This window comes from Geotrypetes seraphini, chromosome 2 (genome assembly GCF_902459505.1).
Source record: "Geotrypetes seraphini chromosome 2, aGeoSer1.1, whole genome shotgun sequence".
Taxonomy (NCBI): Eukaryota; Metazoa; Chordata; class Amphibia; order Gymnophiona; family Dermophiidae; genus Geotrypetes; species Geotrypetes seraphini.
Window position 1 is genome coordinate 402,807,418 of NC_047085.1, and position 21,597 is coordinate 402,829,014.

Sequence of the window (21,597 nt, forward strand, 5' to 3'; positions counted from 1 at the left end):
TATCTCCCCCAGGCTGCGAGCAAGCCTCTGCAGAAGGAATCCACTCCAGATTTATTTCTCTAACCCTCCTACTTCACAGAGAGCTCTACTGCCATCTACAGTTTGTCCCCAAGCAAGCAAGAACTCTTCCAAAATTAGGTGAGTAGGGAAAGGGAAACCATACCATACCATAGTTTCTTTTATACCGCAAATTTCAACTGGGATTCAGTGCGGTTTACAATAAGACTGAGATTTACAGATACGATTTACAATAAGATGGATGACAAAAGGATGTGGTGGATTCCCGACAAAGAGTCTTACTAAGGGCATGAACACTGGTCAAGGTAATATAGGCAGGTTAGGGCTGTAGTTATGTGTTTGTGGAGAAGAGGTGAGTCTTTAGCTGCTTCCTGAAGATATAGTAACCCCAACAACAGATCTCTTCTGCTCCAACAACTAAGATATGAACTGAGAACAATCAAAACAAAATGCCAACAGAAGTATCAGAGGAGTTCAGTTAGTATCTCTATTGATGCTAGAAATACAATATTCTTCATGGCCCAAAGGGCTGACTGACATCTAAGCTACAGACTTGGAGAATAACAATGAGACAGCAGGCAGGCACAGGAATGATAGGGCAGTTGATTGACCACTTCCTCTGGGAGGGTGACCAACATCCTTGAATCGGTCAACAGTTGCAATGAGCTCCCCGGATGAGGAGACTGGCATCTGTCATCAATACCACCCAGGACGCAATGAAAAGGGGCATGCCTTTTAAAAGGGACTGAGGGTGGAACACCAATCCATGCTGGCTCAGACCTCCAGTGTTCAAGTTAAAGACATCTGTAATGAATCTGTCAGTGAAGACCAGCGCATGAGTAACACATAGTGGAGAGGACACATGTGGTCTCTCGCCCAAACCACACCATTGAACGCAGGATTTTAAGATAATCCTATGCTGATGGAACTGGCTTGACAGGAGGCACCGTATCTGAGAACAAAGCTTTAGTCTGCCTGCCTCTGGAAATTAGACAAGGCCTACAGCTGTGTCGAACAAGATTCCCAGGTACTCCATAGACTGCATTGGAGACAAACGGCTCTTTTGGTAATTCACAATCCAACCCAGACCCTCTAGGACTCGGATCACCTGATCTACTGACCCTTGGACAACGAGGGAGCCCAGATCAGCCAGTCATCCAATAGGGATAAACCTGCAGCCCTATCTTTTTCCAGGAGAGCTGCCACCACCACTTTAGTGAACATGCAGAGTGCTGTCGCCAGTCCAAAAGGCAGGACCAAGAACTGAAAATGTTCCAGGACATGAAACCTGAGGAACTTTCTGTGGTCTGGGAAAATGGGAATATGCAAGTAGGCCTCTGTCAGATCTAGAGAGACTTGAAACTTCCCAGAGCCATCACTGCTCTAACAGATCAAGTAGTCTCCATGTAAAAACGCAGGACTCTGAGTGCTGCATTCATGTGTGTAAAGTCTAAAATGGGTCTCCAATTGTTGAAGCATTTCTTTTGGCACAATGATGTATATGGAATATCTGCCCAAGCCTGAGTCTTCAAACAGCACATGCTCTATGGCCTGAATATCTAGTGGTCTGCTCAGTGGATTGCACTCAGGAAGCTTTGTCTGGGCACCCTACTTGAGAGTCCGCAAACCAATCCATTAGAGGTCTGGCAAATTCCAGCTTGTAGCTGCACTGGATGATGTCTAGAAATCAGTGGTCAGACAAGATCTGGACCCCACCCGGTACATCCAAAGAGGGGCTTAAGGCTCTGACTGATAGGAAGGGACTTAAACAACCTGGGACAATCAGAGCCTTAGGCCCCTCCAGGTGCATTTTGAAAAGGTGGGCCTGCTGGCAGGAGGAATTAGTCATCCCTCCAGCCAGCCATTGTAAACAAGGTAAGGGTGAGGGGTTTGGGGTGTCGGTGGGGGAGGGGTTGCGTGGTAGCAGGAGGGAGTGGGCATCTCACCTGCTGCTGGAGGGGAGGGGTGTTTTGGGGGGGTGTTACTTGGCAGCAGGGGGGGGGGATAGGCATCTCTTCCACTGCTGGGGGGGGCATTGTTTGGTGGAGGGAAGGAGTGGGCCTCTCTCCCTCTGCCAGGAGGTGGGGGGTGTCGTGGGGTTGCTTGACAGTGGCAAAAAATTTTCTGACAGGTCTGAGCTGTCAAGCCTTATTTTCCTGTCAGTGCCTGAGCCAATCAGCTCGGAAAGTAAGGCAATTACAACTCAGACATGTCAGCAAATTTTGCCTGCAAATATGGCATAACGAGTTTAGAGAATCGCTCAGCGATTATACAGAATCACTCCAAGTGCTCATTTTAATATTAATGACCTCATTGTACTACATTTGCATGACAGTATCAGAGACTGCTAGAAAAGTCAGAAAATGCTACGGTAAGCTGTTTTAATAATCCACCACTAAAATGTATGCTCACTAAACCTGCTGGAACCAGTTTAACAAGCACGTTTAAGGCAGATTTTAGTTTTGAGAATCTGCCCCTAGGTGTGTTTGAGCAGAGTCTGAGCAGAGAAGCCCTGCCCTAAGATATATTATTAACACACATATATATATATATATATACAGACATTAGATATGACAACCTTGGAGGATTTAAGATAAATAGTTTTGGTGTACATAGGGACCCTTTTATAGGGGTAATTTCATTAAAGGGTAACTAAGTAAAATTTCCTCAAAAAACCTAATTAGAGAAAATTTTACAAAATCTAACATACACTTGTGTGTCTTATAGAATAGGGGGAGAATGTAATGCAGTGGTTAAAGCTACAGCCTCAGCACCCTCAGGATGCGAGTTCAAACCCACGCTGCTCCTTGTGACCTTGGGCAAATCACTTAATCCTCCTATTACCCCAGGTACATTAGATAGATTGTAAGCCCACTTGGACAGACAAGGAAAATGCTTGAGTACCTGAATAAATTCATGTAAACCGTTCTGAGCTACCTTGGGGGAATGATATAGAAAATTGAATAAATAAATAAATAGCATGTCCGAATCATTCTAAATGGTATAGAAATATATCGTGTTCCAAATGTGCAAATGTCTGTGTATACTCTATGCATGGAGAGGAGCAGTGCTTGATTTAGTTTTCAGTGGGAGACATCTCTGAGTTTGTCCCTGAAGAAGGAAACAAAACAGGGCTCTGTAGGGCAATCAGTTGGCATTCCCGGACAACAGACCCTCTTACTAGATGGATGTTGGTGGCTTCTCAGATAAGTCCTTGCAGATGGCAGTTTAAATTTATTGGACAAATGTGATTTCTTGCTTTCTCAAGGCTCATCAGTTAGTGATTTTGCACTTAAGTGTGATTTTTGAAATTAGGGAACGATGTGACTTTGCACCTGACACTTTGGGCACTTTATTATTATTATTTTCAATCTTTGCACATTTGATCGCAGCCATTCAGAAAGCAGCGCGGGCCCAAGCAGAGCACGGAAAGCTTTGCTCCTGACCTCCGTGGCTCTTCTGACCTCTGCGCCGCTGGCTGGGAAATAGGAGGAGACAGCTAGCAAGGGAGGGATCATGATGGCCCACCAGGTTATTTGTAACAAGGTACCACGGCGGGCGAACGGCAGGCTGGCGGGGTGGGGGATGTCGGGTTTTAAAGAGGTGCGGTGGACATGGAAGGAGTGGGGTGTTTTACAAAGGTGCAGCGCAGCGCAGCGGGCAGGGTTTTTTAAAAAGGTGCAGTGGCGGTAGGGGTGTTTTTAAACAGTATGGGGGGGGGTACATTTTTTGTACCTTCGCTACATAAGACGTCTAATGGAGTGAAAAAATGGTACATTTACTGATAAAATAAAGATCAGAAAATATTTTCCCAGGACTTAGTTTTGACTGCAATTTGCGTGCTACATAGAAATGCAGTACCAGATGCAGCAATATAATTAGTTAGTTAAGATGAATAGCTACAAATTTCAAACTACCACTACACTACCAAACTACACTGGGTACCCACCACCCACAGAATTACATTCAAAAATTTTTTCCTCGCTTTCACAGTCCAAACTATTCACATCCCATTATTTATCAATAGGCTGTTGATCTCATATGAATCTCCACGTTCTCTTCGTTCATCAAAGCAGCATCTTCTAGCAGTTCCCTCAGTTTGCACCCTTCCTTTAGACCAGAGACAGGAGAATAACCCTAGCAAGTTCAAATTCAGTCTCAAAACTTTTTCTTTTGTAAAGATGTTTATGAGATTTATAGCTAGGACTAAACGCATATGAGACTCGGACAAAGGGCACATTTCAGATAATTCCCCTCTCCCTTTCATTCTTCCCATCCCCCATCCTTTTAATTTTATAAAATGTGTCCCATTCATTTCCCTTTTGTAGCATGTATTGCCAGTTATTTGTTGTACTTTATGTTGTCTTTGCCCTATATTATTTATATTTAAAATTTTTCTTTTATTATATATTTTGTACAATGTATACCGCTTTGGTAAGTAAAGTGGTATATCAATCTTAAATAAACTTGAAACTTAAACTTAATCTCAAGCTAACTATGTTTTGGCAAACAATTATTATCCCACAAATCAAGCAAAATTAGTTCTTCTTTGTAAGTTACACAAGGAACATTTATCTGAACCAACCATCAATATGGTTTGTGACGACTGTTTTGATAGCAAATGGAACATTTGTGACTTGGCAGCTTATCTAAGGTTTTTAAATTAACTTGCAGAGCTTCCAATCAGGAGTTTCAATAAAAGGTTAGTTTAGTGGGTCAAAGAAGCACATACGAGTAAATGCTGAAAAGTTCTCAGCCCAACCAACCAAATTTCTATATTCTGAGCATTATTTTGCCAAAAAGAGTGTTATCTTATTATGTTAAGTGCCAATTTGAAGAAACGAATTTCCACGTTTTGACATTGCTTCAGATTACCAATTGAACCATATTCACGTCTTGGGAGCTCAGTAGAAATGAATCCGAAAATGGTCAATGTTTGTAGGAGAAAAAGGGGCTCGAAATGGCCCAAAAGCCAAAAATAAAAAAGGGAACAAAAATGAGAAAAAATCAGTAAAAGTAAAAGGAACATGAAAAAAATAAAGAATTATGACAAAAACAAGGAAAAATATTAATGGGAAGGCAAAAAAAAAAAAAAAAGTTTGGCATGCTGAGAACACTGAAGACATAGCTTCTCAGCTCCTCAGAAAATGATGACTTGATGGTACCGCGAGTCCAAGTCAGACAGGAAGGCACCAGCACACGCACAGTATAGGCACTGCCTTAAAAAAATTTCTACGACAGTGTACTTTGGTAGTGCCCATACCGGATTCCATGGATGACATCACCCATACGTGAGAATATAATACCTGCTTGTCCTCAGAGCCTAGCTAGCAGGCTCACCAAAAAAACACAAGGCTAGGACAACAGGGACTCAAAATGTTGAGGCCTGAGATACAATCAACCTGAAAAAAGAAGTAATACTATTGTGGAGGTGCAGATTGGAACATAAAGAAAATGGGCCTGGGGTGCACTTGGATTCTAGACACCAAACAATTTCTAAAAGACTGTCGGACCAAACCAGCTGACGACATGGGGAGGGGGAAGAGGGGTTTGAGCAGAATTAAGGGTTCTCGGAGTGATCAGGGAGTCCAAGAGAGGACCAGAATGACCACAAAAGTAACCAGAAGTGACCAGTGGTGACCAGAGTGACCAAAAGTAACCGGAGGTGACAATAACTGGAAATGACCACTCAACTGCATTCAAACACTCACAAATGGCATCCCACTCTTTCCCTTTTGCATAGGCACAAAGCCTTTGACCCTTAGGGGTAAACAGACATGTGTGGTGTATCTGTATCTCCTACACCAGCATCTCAATCTCAAGGTCAGAGAAGTTGACCTTGTGGTTGGAAGTCTGGGCCTGCTTTTTGGGACCATCTCCAATGAAGCATAAGAAAGTTTGAAAATCCCCTACAGGGCATCTAATGTATGCTTTTCTGGACGTCTCAGTTGCAGCTATTTGGACATTTGGTAAGTGGATGTTTCAAGTTGTGGTTATGGCCCAACCAGTAAAATGTCTACCAGATATCCTGCCCTTAGTCACTATTTTCGATTCTTCCACTCTCACCTGAATGCTCATACCACAGGAGGGGACTTCAAAGTTTGCAATCTGCCATATATAGAACACAAAACTATTTCACTCTCCTTTTTGTCTCCACTGGTCAGCTGCCTGATGATTTGGAAGCTATGAGCCTGCTGGATTTCCCTGTTGTTACTGTATTCAGGTAAGCTACCACCCCTGATCCTACCTGCTCCCTGAGCTTAGAGGAGGAGGTCCTGCTCTGTGCTAACAATGGACTTCTTTCTCTATTGCAGGACCTGGCTACTGAACAGGAGATACTACAGCCAGTAGCCACCAGGGACATAAGAGAAGCTGTGGACTGAGACCTTTGCCTCATCCCTCCCCCTTTGTCAGCAGAGGCAGAGAAGGGGCCCCATCCCCTGATACCAAGGCCATCCCCACAAAATAATGTGGGGGCAGGGGTTCTGGGCTGCTTTACCCTCCCGCTAATGCAGCTTTCCTCCTTAAGTCCTCGATGTGCCAATTGTTATGGAGGACAATATTGTTTCCCTGGAAAGAAGGAATAAGCATTTGCACCCCTATCTCTATCAAAAATAACACTTTACAACTAGTTACATCAATAAAAATTTTAGGAGTCATTTTCAACAACAGACTTTCATATCATGACCATATTAGTAATGTGGTTAGATCCTGCTTCTATAAACTTCCTCTGAGCCGCTTCATCTCAAAATTCCTCGAATCGAAATCTTTAAATTACATTACATTAGAGATTTCTATTCCGCCATTACCTTGCGGTTCAAGGCGGATTACAAAAGAGTTATAGAAGGTGGGTTACAAAAGAAGATCTCTGGACATTTCCAGAGTGAGTAAAGAGTAGATCAGGTTGATTCGGGGGGTTAGGAAGAAGATGGGAGGAAGGAAGATACTCGTAGTGTTAAGACATTTTCAGGGATTTCTTGAAGAGTATAGTCTTTATTTCTTTTCAGAATGTCCTGTAATCTGGGGTTGTTATCAGTAGATTGGAGATTTGATTGTCTAGTTTTACTGCTTGAGTGGCTAAATATCTTAATTCACTCTTTAGTGATTTCAAAAATTTATTGCAATTCTTTACTCAAAGGAACATCACAAAAAGAAATTAGGCACCTTCATATTGTACAGAACTATGCAATAAAACTCATCTTTAATGCCAAAAATACGATCATGTAACACCACTTTTAGAAAAAGTTCATCGGATCTCATATAAAATAATACTACATTCATTTATAACACTTATTTCAAAGGTGCCTGAATTTATACAAACTACTGATTCCATATACACCTTCACAATCTCTTAGATCCATGGATCAACAGCAATTATCTGTTCCATCTTTGAGGATAATAAGTAGAAAATGCCTTGAAATTTTTTTTGTCACAGCTCCTCAGCTGTGGAACACACCTTTATATCCAAGAAAGGAAAAAATACTTGATCGGTTTAAAGGCAAACTAAAAGTCCCAATCCCTAAAATGTTTCTTATTTAAGGATGCTTTTCTATCTTAACTCAATATAGCTTTTAAAACATTTTTTTCCCTTTTTATTAGATCATTTTTCTTTCTCAATCTGTTCCTAGTTGTGTTAACCTTACATGTTTCTCTGTCCTATAACGATTGAATTTCTTCCTGATTTTACCTTCATGCTCCTGTTTATTTGCCCTTATTTGAGATTTATGTATTATGCACTTATTGTTTTAACCTGTATTTTTTTATATACCTGTACTTTGCCTAGAAATTTATTGAAATTTTTTTAAAAAACTTGAAACTTGACTGGGTTGAGGTGCTCAAAGATGGCAACCTACTCTTTACCCATGCTGCAGGGTCATCTTGGCTGCTGCCCACTCTATTTCTCTATTCCCCTGTGCCCTGGCCCCTTGAACACAGAATAAATTCTAGTCTCTCCAATGGCTAAGCACACCTGCTGGCCTGTGCATGACAGGTTGCTATAGTGGGACAACAGAAATGTATCTCCCTTTCCCTGCAATGCTCCCCTTCCTCTGCCCATGTATATAATTTCAGAGATCTATCTTTCAGCATAACCTTTTAAAACTGAGGTAACATTGTTCTTATCTATATTTATCAAATGAAAGTGGTATCTGTTAGCATCACCTTTGACTTGTGATGTGACGTCACAGTTTTATAATCTGTATGTGTTCTTTCAAAGTTGTATATTTCATGACATTTACAACCTGATGTCACATGAGTATCATCACTTTGCTATTGCCAACCTGTACATCTCACCATGACCTTGTCAAGACTGGATTATTAAACATTAATGAAGATCTCCCTTATGTCACATGCCCTTCATTGTAACATGTCTCTGGGAAGCAACTGTTTGCACATCTCCTAAATTCTTCAGCCATGGAGGTTAGTGCACAGGGAGCAAACTTTAGTCCATGCACTCCCATTTCCAAAGTTTGGAGGTTTGTCCCTTAAAAGTTGCTAGTGCAAGACAACAGACCTTTATGTTGACCAATTCTCCCTCTGTGGTATGCATGATCAGGAGGTGAGGCTGCTGGGTATGTGGTTTGCAGGGGAGCTAGACCATTCTCTTGATGCAAACAGTGAGGGTTAGGCAGGGATACTCATCCAGGGGCTTATAGGTGGGCAACATCCAGGGATGTGGGTTCCCATATGGGGTCAGCAGAGAAGATGAAAAGACATCTTCTCAACTCGCTTACAGAAGTTAAGACTAGGAGAGGGGGTGCTGCCCAGAGAGATAAGGAGGCAAAGAGAAGAAAAGGATTGAGTTGAAGTGCTTAACCCATTCATAAGGAATCGTATGCTGTTGGCACAGGAATCTACATTTTGACATTGGGATTCAAATGGAGCAATCTCTATAGTGCTTATTGTCTGATGTGTTTTTCTTCTTTTTTTTTAATCTCTGTATAGGATCTATATCCCATCATTTCAAATTGCTAATTTGTTTTAAACCATCCTGTTTATCTACAAGTACCACAGTAGTGGTTCACAAAAGTCCAGTAATGTAAAAACCTTCTGGAAAACAGCAATATCTACTATTTGTTATGTGGTACAGAAAAAGTACAGATCATCATTATTTGCAAACAGGTGATGGGAAAGCCAGAGACGAACTGTTATGATGATTCAACAAACTAAATTGGCCATCTAGATGAGCCTTACAGTCCTCTGCCAATATACGAGAGGGTGCTGAAAAGTGTTCAGCCCAACCAACCAACTTCCTAAATTCTGAGCATTATTTTGCCAATGTAGCTGAAAAGTGTTATCTTATTTCGTTAAGTTTTCAATTTCTAGAAATTAAATTCTATAACTCGACACTGTTTCAGATCATTGATTGAACCATATCCACATCATTCTCTTCTTGGTTGGACTGAGAACTTTTCAGCAACCCTTTGTATTCTGTTTTTCCTTTATGTCTAAGACAGTGGTTTTCAAATGGTGTGCCACAGCACAATAGTGCACCACAAGGTGGCCTACGTACGCCATGAACTGTTGTGGTTAAGTATTTTAGAGGCAAGAATTGGGGAGGGTGCGAGAGAGGTATGGCAAGGCTCAGGAATGCATGAGTGAAAGAGTGGCGCTACTGGGGAGCACGTACGAGAGAGGCATAGAGGCGAGACAAGTGAGGTAAGGGTGCAGGAGTAAAAAGAGGGAGCGTGTGAAAGGCAAATCAGCAGGTGGAGTGTGGGGCGGCATGCACCCAAGCATTGTCAATCGGCTTCAAGTCATGTGGCAGGGCCAGAGAGGGAACCATGCAACGCACGACGATCATGCCTGTAAGCTTGGCCCGCTTTCCCCAGTCTCTCTGGGATGGAGCAACTCGCTGAACAGTCACTCTCAGGTGTGCCCTTTGCCTCTTTCCTGACTTTGCGTTTCTCCCAGTCACTGTTTTCTTCTTAGTCCTCCCTAATGGGACATACCTGTGGGTCCCCCCCCTTTCTAAATGAGTGTTTCACTGTGAATGACTGAACTATACCTAGGTGAATTATGGTTTTCTTCACTAACATTAAATGCAAAAAAAAAAAAGAGAAAGATGAAATGAGGATATGTTTGTCTCATATATGTCCCAACACTGAAAAAGTCACCAAAACCATCAACTTCATGTTTCATACAGCTATGTTTTTATTTATTAAAACAAAGTTAACAGTTTTCTGACATTGTTACTTTTATTCATAATTTAGTTAATAATTTTAATTTTGTGCACAAAGTGTGCCAAAAAATTTTAATATGTTATATGGTATGCCGTGAATCAAAAATGTTTGAAAACCACTGGTCTAAGACCATATGTTCTAAAATTTTATGGGGCTCATAATCGAAAGAGAAAAACGTCCGAAAAACCGGCCTAAGTCGGCACTTGGACGAACATTTCTCAAAAATGTCCAAGCGCCGATAATAAAACCGGGTTTTGGACGTATTTCTAAACGATCTAGGCCTTCATAGTGCCGCTCAACGTCCAAAGCTAAACGGGGCGTTTCGGGAGGCGTGTCGAGGGCGGGAGTTGGGCAGGACGTGGGCCGGCTTAGACTTAAGTCGTACAGCATGTACAACTGAAGGATTAACAGCAGAGCCAAGACGGAACTTGGACGTTGTGACTTAGACTATGTAAAACATGGTCTAAGTCACAAAAACCCACCTAAACTCACCAGATAAGCACTGAAAACACATAACACAGACCCCCACACACTACCCCAGTGATCACCAACCCCCCCCCCCATAAAAATTTTATTCACAACTTTAAATTTCAGCCTCCAGAACATCATCACCTGGTATAGGAATGTCTTAGTCGTCCAGCCCAGAGGCAGCTTAAGTCATCTTGGGGGTGGATTAGGGACCCATAGAGAGGAGGACCCATGCCCATAAGCACCTGTAATCACTGCATTGATACTGAAACATGTGCACTGCCCTATACACCCCAAAACCCTTTTTTACTGGCATATAAGTGGCTCCTGCAGCCATAAGGACTATTGGGGTTGTAGATAAGTGGGTCTAGGGGATTCTGGAGGTGGTTTGAGGGGCTCACCGTGACCTATAAGAGAGCTGTAGTGAGGAGCAGACATGGCACCCTTTTTGTGAAGTTCACAGCAGTGCCGTGTAAGGTACCCCATTATTTAGGTGGCATGTCTGGGTGTGCAGTCCATCACTTTGCAGACCCCTCCTACGTCCAACAGGGCTTGTTCTTGGATGGAAATGTGGTATAAAGACAGACGATTTAGTGGCTTGGATGATCAGATCGGCAGGACGTATAATTAAACGATTTTCGAAAGTAAAAAAAAGTTGGACGTATCTTTCGAAAATGTGTCTTGGGCTCTTTTTAACTTTGGATGACTTGCGAGATGGACGTAAACGGACTTAGACGTCCCTTTCGATTATGCCCAATATATGTTCTCTGTCCTATCAAGATTTGTAGTTCCTCCCTTTACCCTTATGTTTTTGGTTAGTTAGTTGTTTTGTTTTTGCATATGTTTCTTTCCTTTTTATTAGTACATCGCTTAGAAATACTGATAAGCGTTTAATCAAATTTTAATAAAACTTGAAACATATGGCATATCAAGTTTGTCCATCCATACCATCTCTTCCTCTCCCTTAAAGATCCTATGTGCTTCAGGTACAGTTTTTGTACTTTTTTCACCAGGAGACTATTTCACACATCAGCAAGGTAATATTTCATTAGATCAGTGGTTCTCAAACTTGTCCTGGGGTCCACCAGCCAGTCAAGTTTTTAGGATATTACTAATGTTATATTATTTGTGGACTTATATCCTGCCAAAACCTCCTAGGTGGAGTTCAAGGTGGTTTACAACATTAATCAAAACAGTAACGGTAACCAGTGTAGTAGTAACAGTAAATCAAACAGTGTAACAAAACAACAATCAATCAGTGAAGCAATAATGGATATGCATGAGAAGATATGCATGTCTGTCATTTCCATTATATGCATCTCTCATGTGCATATTCATTAGGGATATCCTGCAAACCCGACTGGCTGATGTCCACTCTCCCCCACAGGACGTTTGAAAACCATGGTATAAAATTAAGTCTTATCCCTTCTCACCTTCATCCTATGCCCTCTCATTCAGAGCTTGTTTCAGAAGAAAGAGACTAACCTAAGTGGATATAAGAGTAGACAAGGAAAATCTTATATCTAAACACTGTTTAACTAACCTGTAGTAATAGTTCACCTTCTTGTAGATGAAGTATTTCACCAGGCTTTGACTTTCTATGGTTATCATGAGTGCTGTTTCCATCTAACGTTGAAGATTTTAGGGCAACTGAAAAACAAAAAAGACATTTTGGAAAACCTAGATCAAATGTTTCAACAGAATTTTATACAAGGATGTGAAAAAGCGTCCTCCCCCTCCCCCATTTTCTCTTTTATTGCATATAACATATTCTCTCTAATTATCGTCTGAGCTATTATTAAAAACACCAAGGGCTAGATTCTCATAAAACTTACTGTGCCTTTAACGATGGTCACAAAACCTGCAGCTTGGCTGGCCCGGACCTTCTCTCAGACATTAGAATTGATGTTGGACAGAAGGCTTGTGGGCTGGTGGCATGCAATCACTGCACATGTCTGGACCTTCCTTGCCTGGAGTTGCATCAGTTGCGGCGGGGGATTATTGAATAGAGCTGTGGGGTTGCAGCGGCGGTGGCAGGGGGCAGGCTTTGGCGCGGGTCAGCTTTGGGGGGAGGGAGGGAGGAAGGGGGTGGGACAAAGGCTGGAAGGCAATGAGAGGGAGGGGGCACAAACTTGGAACACAGAAGGAAGGGAGGGGGCATGAACGTGGGACACAAGTGAGGAAGGGAGCACTAACTTGGGACATAGGAGGGAGGGAGTGAATAGAAAGGGACAATTGGGCCTGAGTGTGTGAGTGAGAGGGAAAGAGATGGTGCACATGGGGAAATGAAAAGGAAAATTGGACATAGAAAGAAAGGAGTAATGTAGAGATGCATGGGGAATAGATGGATGAGGGGAGAAATATATATGGTGGTGGAGAGGGATGAGAGAAGGATAAATGGACATGAGGCTGGTGGGTAGTGGTGAAAAATGCTGCACATGATCTGGGGGATGAGAGAGGAAGAAAAGTTGGACTCCTGGATGGACAGAGAGAGATGTTGGTTGGGGAATGGAACGAGGTCTGGAAGAAAAGAAGCATGCAGGAGGCAGAAAGAAATAAATATTGGATGCACAGTCAGAAGGAAGTGCAATCAGAGACTCATGAAATTACCAGACAGCAAAGGTAAGAAAAATGCGGGTGCACATGATTAGAACATCATTACTCAGCATTTTGAAGGAGGTTTGCCCTACTTAAACCTCAGACATTTAGTTTGTGCTCATGACTGCTGCAGTAAGAGTTAACATCATAGTGAGATCAAAAGAGCTGTCTGAAGCATTCAGAAAGAAGATTGTAGCAGCTTATAAGTCTGGTAAGGGATTTAAAAAGATCTTGAAAGAATTTGACATTAGCCATTCTACGGTTCAGAAAATAGTGTTCAAGTGGAGGACTTTCCAAATAACTGCCTACATGCCCAGGTCTGGCCATCCAAGTAAGCTGACACCCAGAGCAGACCACAAGATCCAAAAAAAGTCTCCAAAAACCCTAAAATGTCATCATGGGACCTACAGCAGGCTCTTGCTACTGATGATGTAAAAGTGCATGCCTCTACAATCAGAAAGACTGCACAAATTTAACTTGCATGTGAGATGTGCAAGGAGAAAACCTTTGCTCTCTAAGAGAAACATCAAGGCCAGACTGAAATTTGCCAGAGAGAATGTAGACAAACACCATGACTTCTGGAATAATGTTCTATGGACAGATGAGTCTAAAATTGAATTATTTGGACACGAGAAAAAAGGACACGTTTGGCATACACCAAATACACCATTCCAGGAAAAGAACCTCATACCAACTGTGAAGCATGGAGGTGGGCAGGCAAGCAGGAGAGAAGAAGCAGTTGGATAGAGAAAAGTAGAGGGAGAGAAAAGCAAAAGGAGAGAAAAGCACAGGAGAGGGGAAGAAGAGGCAGGAGACTACGAGGGGAATCAGTGAGAGTTAGCTCCCACATATAGCCTGTTGGCTTCTGGTATGGTGTGTATATCCTCTTCGGTAAATACAGATGCAAAAAATGTGTTCAGTTTCTCGGTGATGGCTTTGTCCTCTTTTAGCCCTCCATTTATTCCATGGTCATCCAATGGCCCCACTGCTTCATTCGCGGGTCGTTTCCCCTTAATATATTGAAAGAACAGCTTGAAGTTTTTTTGCCTCCTTGGCAATTTTTTCCTCGTAGTCTCTTTTGGCCCCTCTTACCGCCTCAATGCACCTGCTTTGATGCTGTTTGTGCTTTTTTCCAGTTTTTGTCCATTTTCGACCTTTTCCATTCCTTAAACGAAGTCTTCTTGTCACTGATTGCTTCCTTCACCGCTACAGTGAGCCACGCCAGTTCCTTGTTCTTTTTCCTCTTGGATCCCTTGTCAATACTCAGTATATATAGATTTTGCACCTCGGTGACTGTTTCCTTAAAAAGGGACCATGCTTGTTTAAGCGTCTTTATAGTGCTTAACCTCTTCTTAATCTTCTTTCCCACCATGAATCTCATCCGTTTGTAATTCCCTTTTCAGAAGTTCTGCGCAGTGCCCGTCATTCTGGATTGATGTTTCGCCCCTGTGTCCAGGTTGAAGTGGATCATATTGTGATCACTGGTTCCCAGTGTCCCCTCTACTTCTACATTTTACGCCAATCCTCGCAGTCCATTTAGAATTAAGTCCAGAATTGCGTTTCCTCTCGTATTTTCCTTGACAAGTTGTTCCAGGAAGCAATCGCCTACAGCATCCAGGAACTTGGACTCCCTACCACAGCCGGAGGTGCCTAGGTTCCAGTCTATCCCCGGATAATTGAAGTCACCCATGATAACTGCGTTGCCTCCCTTGCAGTTGCATTTAATCTTGTCCGTCATTTCTCCATCAATTTCTTCAGACTGTTCTGGGGGTTAGTAGTATATGCCGATCTTCGTTTCCATTCCATTTATTCCCGGAATTTTGACCCATTGAGACTCTAACTTATTCTTCGTGACTCAATTCCCTCTTTGACGTATAGGGCTATGACCCTACTTTTTTATCCTACTGTCTCTGCGGTATAGCTTGTATCCCGGTAGCACAGTGTCCCAAACGTTTTCCTCGTTCCACTATGTTTCTGTGATGCCGATGATGTCAGGGTTATCTTTTTGTGCCATAGCTTCTAATTCACCCATCTTATTCTTTAGGCTCCTTGTGTTCGTGTACATACACTTGAGTTTGTGGCCTGTTGCTTTCATGCATTTCCTTCCCTCTTGTGTCCCTTTCAATCTGTCAGGATTTCTGTCTTGCCTATGATCCGGTGAGTCTTCCCCGCTGTCTTTCTGCACGGTATTCTCTGGGTATACCAGTTCCCGAACCATCGATTCTGAGTCGACAGTCGACTTTCCCCTTCTTCTTAGTTAAAAAACTTCTCAATTTCTCTCTTGATGTTGCTTGCAAGTAGCCTCATTCCATCTCCGCTGAGGTAGAGTCCATCCTTCCTGAATAGCTTGCTCTTCGCCCAGAACATTGTCCAGTTGTGCACGAAGTGGAATCCTTCTTCCTCACACCAGCACCGCATCCATGCATTGACTGCTTGCAGCTCCATCTGCCTCTTTTCGTCATCTCTGGGTGCAGGCAGGGTCTCCAAGAATGCTACCCTCTGCGTTCTGGTCTTCAGCTTCCTTCCTAGCATCCAGAACTGGTCTTTCAATACTTCCCTGCTGTAGTTCCTGTTGCTCACGTTGTTTGTCCCCACATGGATCACCACCTTATCTTCCTCTTCCACGCTGTCGATGATCCTCTTGATGCGACTCACTGTAGGGTGATCTGAAATGGGCTGTACATGCAAGAAACCCCTCAAACATCTCAAAGCTGAAAGAATTCTGCATTGAGTGGGCTGAACTTTCCTCAGACCGATATCAGAGACTGGTAGATGGCTACAAGAAGCATCTCACTGCAGTTATTTCAGCCACAGGGGGTAACACTAGCTATTAGGGTATAGGGTGTCCTAATTTATTCCTCAGCATACACATTTTTGTTGACATCTTTTGTTTCCTAAGTAATTATATCACTTTCTTTTGCAGATATAAATAAAAAAAGATTTGACATCGATATGTGAACATTTCTTAAGAACTGAATATTTCATGAGTGTCCTAATATTTTCACATGACTGTAGGTGGCAGATTCTAGAGGTCAGTCAATTCTGGTGTCTGATACACCTTCCTTGAAAACACAAATGCCTTCCACCCAAATCAAACGGGATTCTGCCACTATTCCACTGAACTCTCTTTAATCGGACTTACTACTTCTATCCGCTATTACATTGACCATAGGAAATCAGTTTTACTAATCTCCTTAGATCTTACAGCTGCATTTGACACAATTGACCATAATCTTCTCCTAAACTGACTTCAATCGATAGGTGTCACAGGCTCAGCTCTAAATTGGTTTTCTTCCTTTTTCAATGACCGCAAATTCAAAGCATGTTTCAATAATTCCACTTCTTCTAATATCTCTCAGCAACATGGTGTCCCTCAAGGCTCCATATTATCTCCACTTCTATTCAATGTTTTCCTACCTCCCCTTCTAACATTAGTCCAATCCATCGGATCCACCTGCTTTGCCTATGCTGTTAATATTCAATTACTTCATCCTCTAAACCCAAGCAATAACTCAGACATCTCAGAAATCAACCTCAAACTTACCAAAATTAATTCATGGCTTCAGCAAAATATGTTATCACTAACGGCCTCTTTTATAAAGCCGTGCTAGCAGATGCTGCGCGGCAACAGCCCCGAAGCCCTTTAAATCTCTATGGGCTTCGGGGCTGTTAGCGTGGCTTTGTAAAAGAGGCCGTAAATGTCAATTAGTCAAAGTGTGCATTGTTTCCTGCCACTGACACCGATCATCTAGCTGATCCTATAAAATAGACTCCATCCCAGTTCAGGTAGACACTAAGGTGAAAATACTTGGAATTATCCTAGATCAAAACCTCACTTTTCACCAGCAAATCAGTTCAGTAGTTAACAAATGCTTCTACAAATTACAACTCATTCGATCACTCTCATCTCTACTCAATCCTTCCTCGCTAAACATTCTCATTCACTTCCTCATCATTTCAAACATTGATTACTGCAACTCTCTTTATCAGGGTATAAATCAAAAAGAGATATGTAGACTTCAAATCCTATAAAATACAGCTGTTAAACTCATCTACCATGCAAAGAAATTTGATTGCATCCCGCTTCTATGTGATGACCACTGGCTCCCAATTCCCCATCGCATTACATTCAAAACTCTGTTACTTACCTACTAAATCAAACAGAACAATATCCCTGCTTTTATAGACAAATATCTAATCCTTTACATCTCCTCTCTTACACTCCATTCAAATTATCAAGATCTTCTTGTTGTCCCCTCCATCAGAGAAATTTTCTACAACACCACTAGAAATTTCATTTTTTCAGTCATGATGCCCTCACTTTGGAACATTCTTCCCCTACATATAAAGAAAGAGTCCTCTCTCCTACTATTCAAGACTAAACTCAAAACTTTCTTATTCAAGGACGCCTATGATACCTAACCCAGGATTCTGTCCGCTTTCTCTGAAATAATTTTCACTTCAGGTTCTATCTATCCTCAATTGCTCCTCAAAGCCTCTACTATGTAACCTACTCTAAATGTCCAGCCCTATTCAACAGCTACCGGAGTTATGACTAAACCCACTTCAGCCCATCCTGATTTATCTTGCTAGATATATATATACAGGCTAGATATATATATGACAGGCTAGATTGGGATAAGCAAGATCATGGCCAGATGGATTTCTATAGTTTGTGCCCTATATATATATATATTTCCTTCTGAAATCGCGGGGATAGTACTAGTAAAGACTAGGGGAAGTTAGAAAATACTTCAATCAAAAATATGAACTGACCTCACTTTATTATAGTAACCTGTCTATGGAGTGTGATCAAAAATTGTTTAAAGTCACTCAGAAACATGAAACTCTACAAGGAAGGAATACACCCTCCTAGGATTGATACAGAGTTTACCTTCCAGTCATTGCAACTGTTTCAATTAGGATCACACTTCAAGTCAGGATACAAAAAATTGTATCAGAGTCTTTCAAATACTTCAAATGCTTCAAAACATCTTGGCATTCTTAGTTTCTTCTTAAACGGTATCAAGTCAACATCATTGGAACTGGATGAGTTATAAAATAATATAATAATAACTTAGCTTTAGTTATTATTTTATAACTCATCCAGTTCCAGTGATGTTGACTTGATACAGTTTAAGAAGAAACTAAGAATGCCAAGATGTTTTGAAGCATTTGAAGTATTTTAAAGACTCTGATACAATTTTTTGTATCCTGACTTGAAGTGTGATCCTAATTGAAACAGTTGCAATGACTAGAAGGTAAACTCTGTATCAATCCTAGGAGGGTGTATTCCTTCCTTGTAGAGTTTCATGTTTCTGAGTGACTTTAAACAATTTTTGATCACACTCCATAGACAGGTTACTATATATATATATGGCACAAACCATAGAAATCCATCTGGCCATGATCTTGCTCATCCCAATCTAGCCTGTCATATATGGGACACAGACCGCAGAAGTCCACCCAGCATTGGTTTCACTTCTCCACTGTTGGAGCTGCTGTTTAAGCACCACTCCTAAGCATCATAAATGGACAAATCTATTTAGGCATTAAGTTTTGTTTTGATGCTATCCTCTTTCTATTTAGTGATCCTATGTCTATCCTATGTACTTTATTTTTTAATTCCGGCACTGTTTTTGTCTTCACCACTTCTACTGGGAGGATATTCCAGGCATCCACCATCCTCTCTATGAAAAAGCATTTTCTGTCATTACTCCTAGGTCTTCTACCCTGCAACCTCAAGTCACTCACACCAATTCTAGATAATAGACTGTAAATTTAATCCCACCGTTAAAGAGCACTGAACAGTATTGCTCTGAAGCACATGCTGAAAAAAATCATTAAACAGTAAAACCTACATATCTTTCTTGTCCAGTTGTTTTTTTTTGCTTCTAAATTCCCATCGGCTTGTCTTTATCTGCAAAATTCAGAATCTGTGCCAAAACAGGTCTGGGTATCTCTTCCCCTTCCCTCTGCACTCCCACACAGTGTATCCACTTGGCATCAGTGCACGGTTGAATCCAAGGGTCTCTAGGAGCTATCTCTCTGCAAAGTCTGAAATTCCTGGTCTCTGATGTGCTCAAGCAAGCCTTTTATTTTCAAATTATTGTGGCATCCATAATTCTCCTGGTCTTGAGCCCTATCCTCCAACTGCTTATAACGCCTCCAGATCCTGGATCCATGCAACCATCACCTCCATATTGTCCTCTTGGGTAGATAATCATTGTTCCACCTGCTGAATCCACACAGTATGTCTCCTTCATTGAAGCTTTAATTTATAGACAGCAGTTTGCCAATTATTAGAAACAAGTGCCATGTGATCTATTTTACTACCTTCTCCTATAGAGTAAACATTGGTGGGCTACACAGCGAGTTCCCAGTTACCATCTTTGAAGGAACATATTATGGCGTGCTCTTTTCCAGGCTATGGTGTTCTAAGAGGCATTCATCGCTCGCGAGGAATCTGGAAAGTTGCATCTCACCTCACTATTTAGCTGTTGCTCTGTCCCATATCTAATATCTCAGGGGAACAGTGCTAAACTGATTTTATTGTCAGCCAGGAATGGGGCTAGGACATGGAGCTCCCAACTAGTGCACCCTGTATTATGTCTAGAGCATGTTTCTCATTAAAGCTGAAATTCCAGTTTTGTGCCAACTAAAAATTATTAAATCACCAAATTTTACATCATGTCAGAACTATAATGTATCTCACAATATATAAATTATATTGTTAGATATAAATTTTAAAATGTGGTGATTCATAAATGAAATTTTTTTTTGTGTTTACTGGCATAGCATTTAAATAGGACAGCACAGAGAACCAAATCTCTGTGAATATGGAAAATACAACAGACCAAATCAACAAGTTAAACAGTAGCAATGACCTGATTTGGATGGTTCATGTACACCCAGAAGTTTCAAAGATGTCAAAAATGAAATTATAGATTTACTATTAGTAATTTGTACCTAATCTTTAAAATCATTTTATGATAGCTGAAAATTAGAAAAGTAGGCAATATAAAGCTAACTTTCAAAAGTAGTTCTAGGGGTTATTTGGGAAACAACAGATCTGTGAGCCCAACATCTGTGCCAGGCAAAATGGTAGAAATCATCAAGAAAAAAATTATAGAACAAACATTGTTTAATGGAACACGACCCAAAAGCACAGTTACTTACCTTAACAGGTGTTATCCAGGGACAGCAGGCAGATATTCTCTACATGTGGATGACATCACTGACGGAGCCCCCTAGCGGACGTTTTCGCAAGCAGACTTGCTTGAAGACCTTCAAGCTAGCGATTGGCCCGTGCATGCACGCGTGCCCCTCCCACCCAGTCTAGGGCATACGTCTCCTCAGCGTGGCCTCAGTTCAGATAGCTAGCAAAGAAGCCAACCAGGGTTGCGAGAATATCTGCCTGCTGTCCCTGGATAACACCTGCTTAGGTAAGCAACTGTGCTTTATCCCAGAACAAGCAGGCAACATATTCTCTACATGTGGAAGACCTCCAAGCTAACCAGAATGGGATGGAGGGAGAGTTGGCAATTTAGGAGAACAGATTTTGCAAAACGGACTGGCCAAAATAGCCATCACACCTGGAGAAAGCATCCAGACAGTAGTGCGAGGTAAACGTATGAAACGAGGACCAAACGTATGAACCGAGGCAGCCTTACAGATTTCCTCAATCGGAGTCGAGCAGAGGAAAGCAACAGACGTTGCCATCGCTCTGACCTTGTGGCCCGTGACATCGACCCGGCAGGGAGAGACCAGCCTGAGCGTAATAGAAAGATACACAAGTGGCCAACCAGTGAGAAATGGTCCGCTTAGAAAGAGAGCGACCCAAGCGATTGGGATCGAAAGAGAGGAACAGTTGGGGAGCAGAACGATGAGGAGCGGTGCGCTTCAAGTAGAAGGCCAGTGCACGCTTACAATCAAGGGAATGCAGAGCCACTTCTCCAGGGTGAGAATGGGGCTTCGGGAAAAACACAGGAAGAACAATGGATTGGTTGATATGAAACTCAGAAACAACCTTAGGCAGGAACTTAGGATGGGTACGGAGAATCACCTTATCATGATGGAAGACAGGGAAAGGTGGATCCGCAACCAAGGCTTGAAGATCACTGACCCGACGGGCAGAAGTGAGAGCAATAAGAAATACAACCTTCCAAGTAAGAAAGTTCAAGTGAGCCCGCGCACTTGGGGGCTTCATCAATTGAGTAAGGATCACGTTAAGATCCCAAACTACAGGAGGAGGTTTAAGGGGCGGGTGAACGTGGAAAAGGCCTTTCATGAAGCGGGAAACCACAGGATGAACAGAGATAGGCTTCCCGTC

General features: G+C 42.0%; 1 protein-coding gene across 7 annotated transcripts in view; it reads right to left on the reverse strand.

Annotated features, from left to right (window-relative positions):
- The window catches only part of AHR (aryl hydrocarbon receptor), a 145,966-nt gene that overhangs the window by 68,716 nt on the left and 55,653 nt on the right, over positions 1-21,597 (reverse strand). For all 7 annotated transcript variants that reach the window (XM_033930957.1, XM_033930952.1, XM_033930951.1 and 4 more), the window contains one exon: positions 12,211-12,317. In XM_033930957.1, coding sequence (XP_033786848.1) covers positions 12,211-12,317 — 107 coding nt within the window. The remainder of the gene's footprint in view (positions 1-12,210; positions 12,318-21,597) is intronic.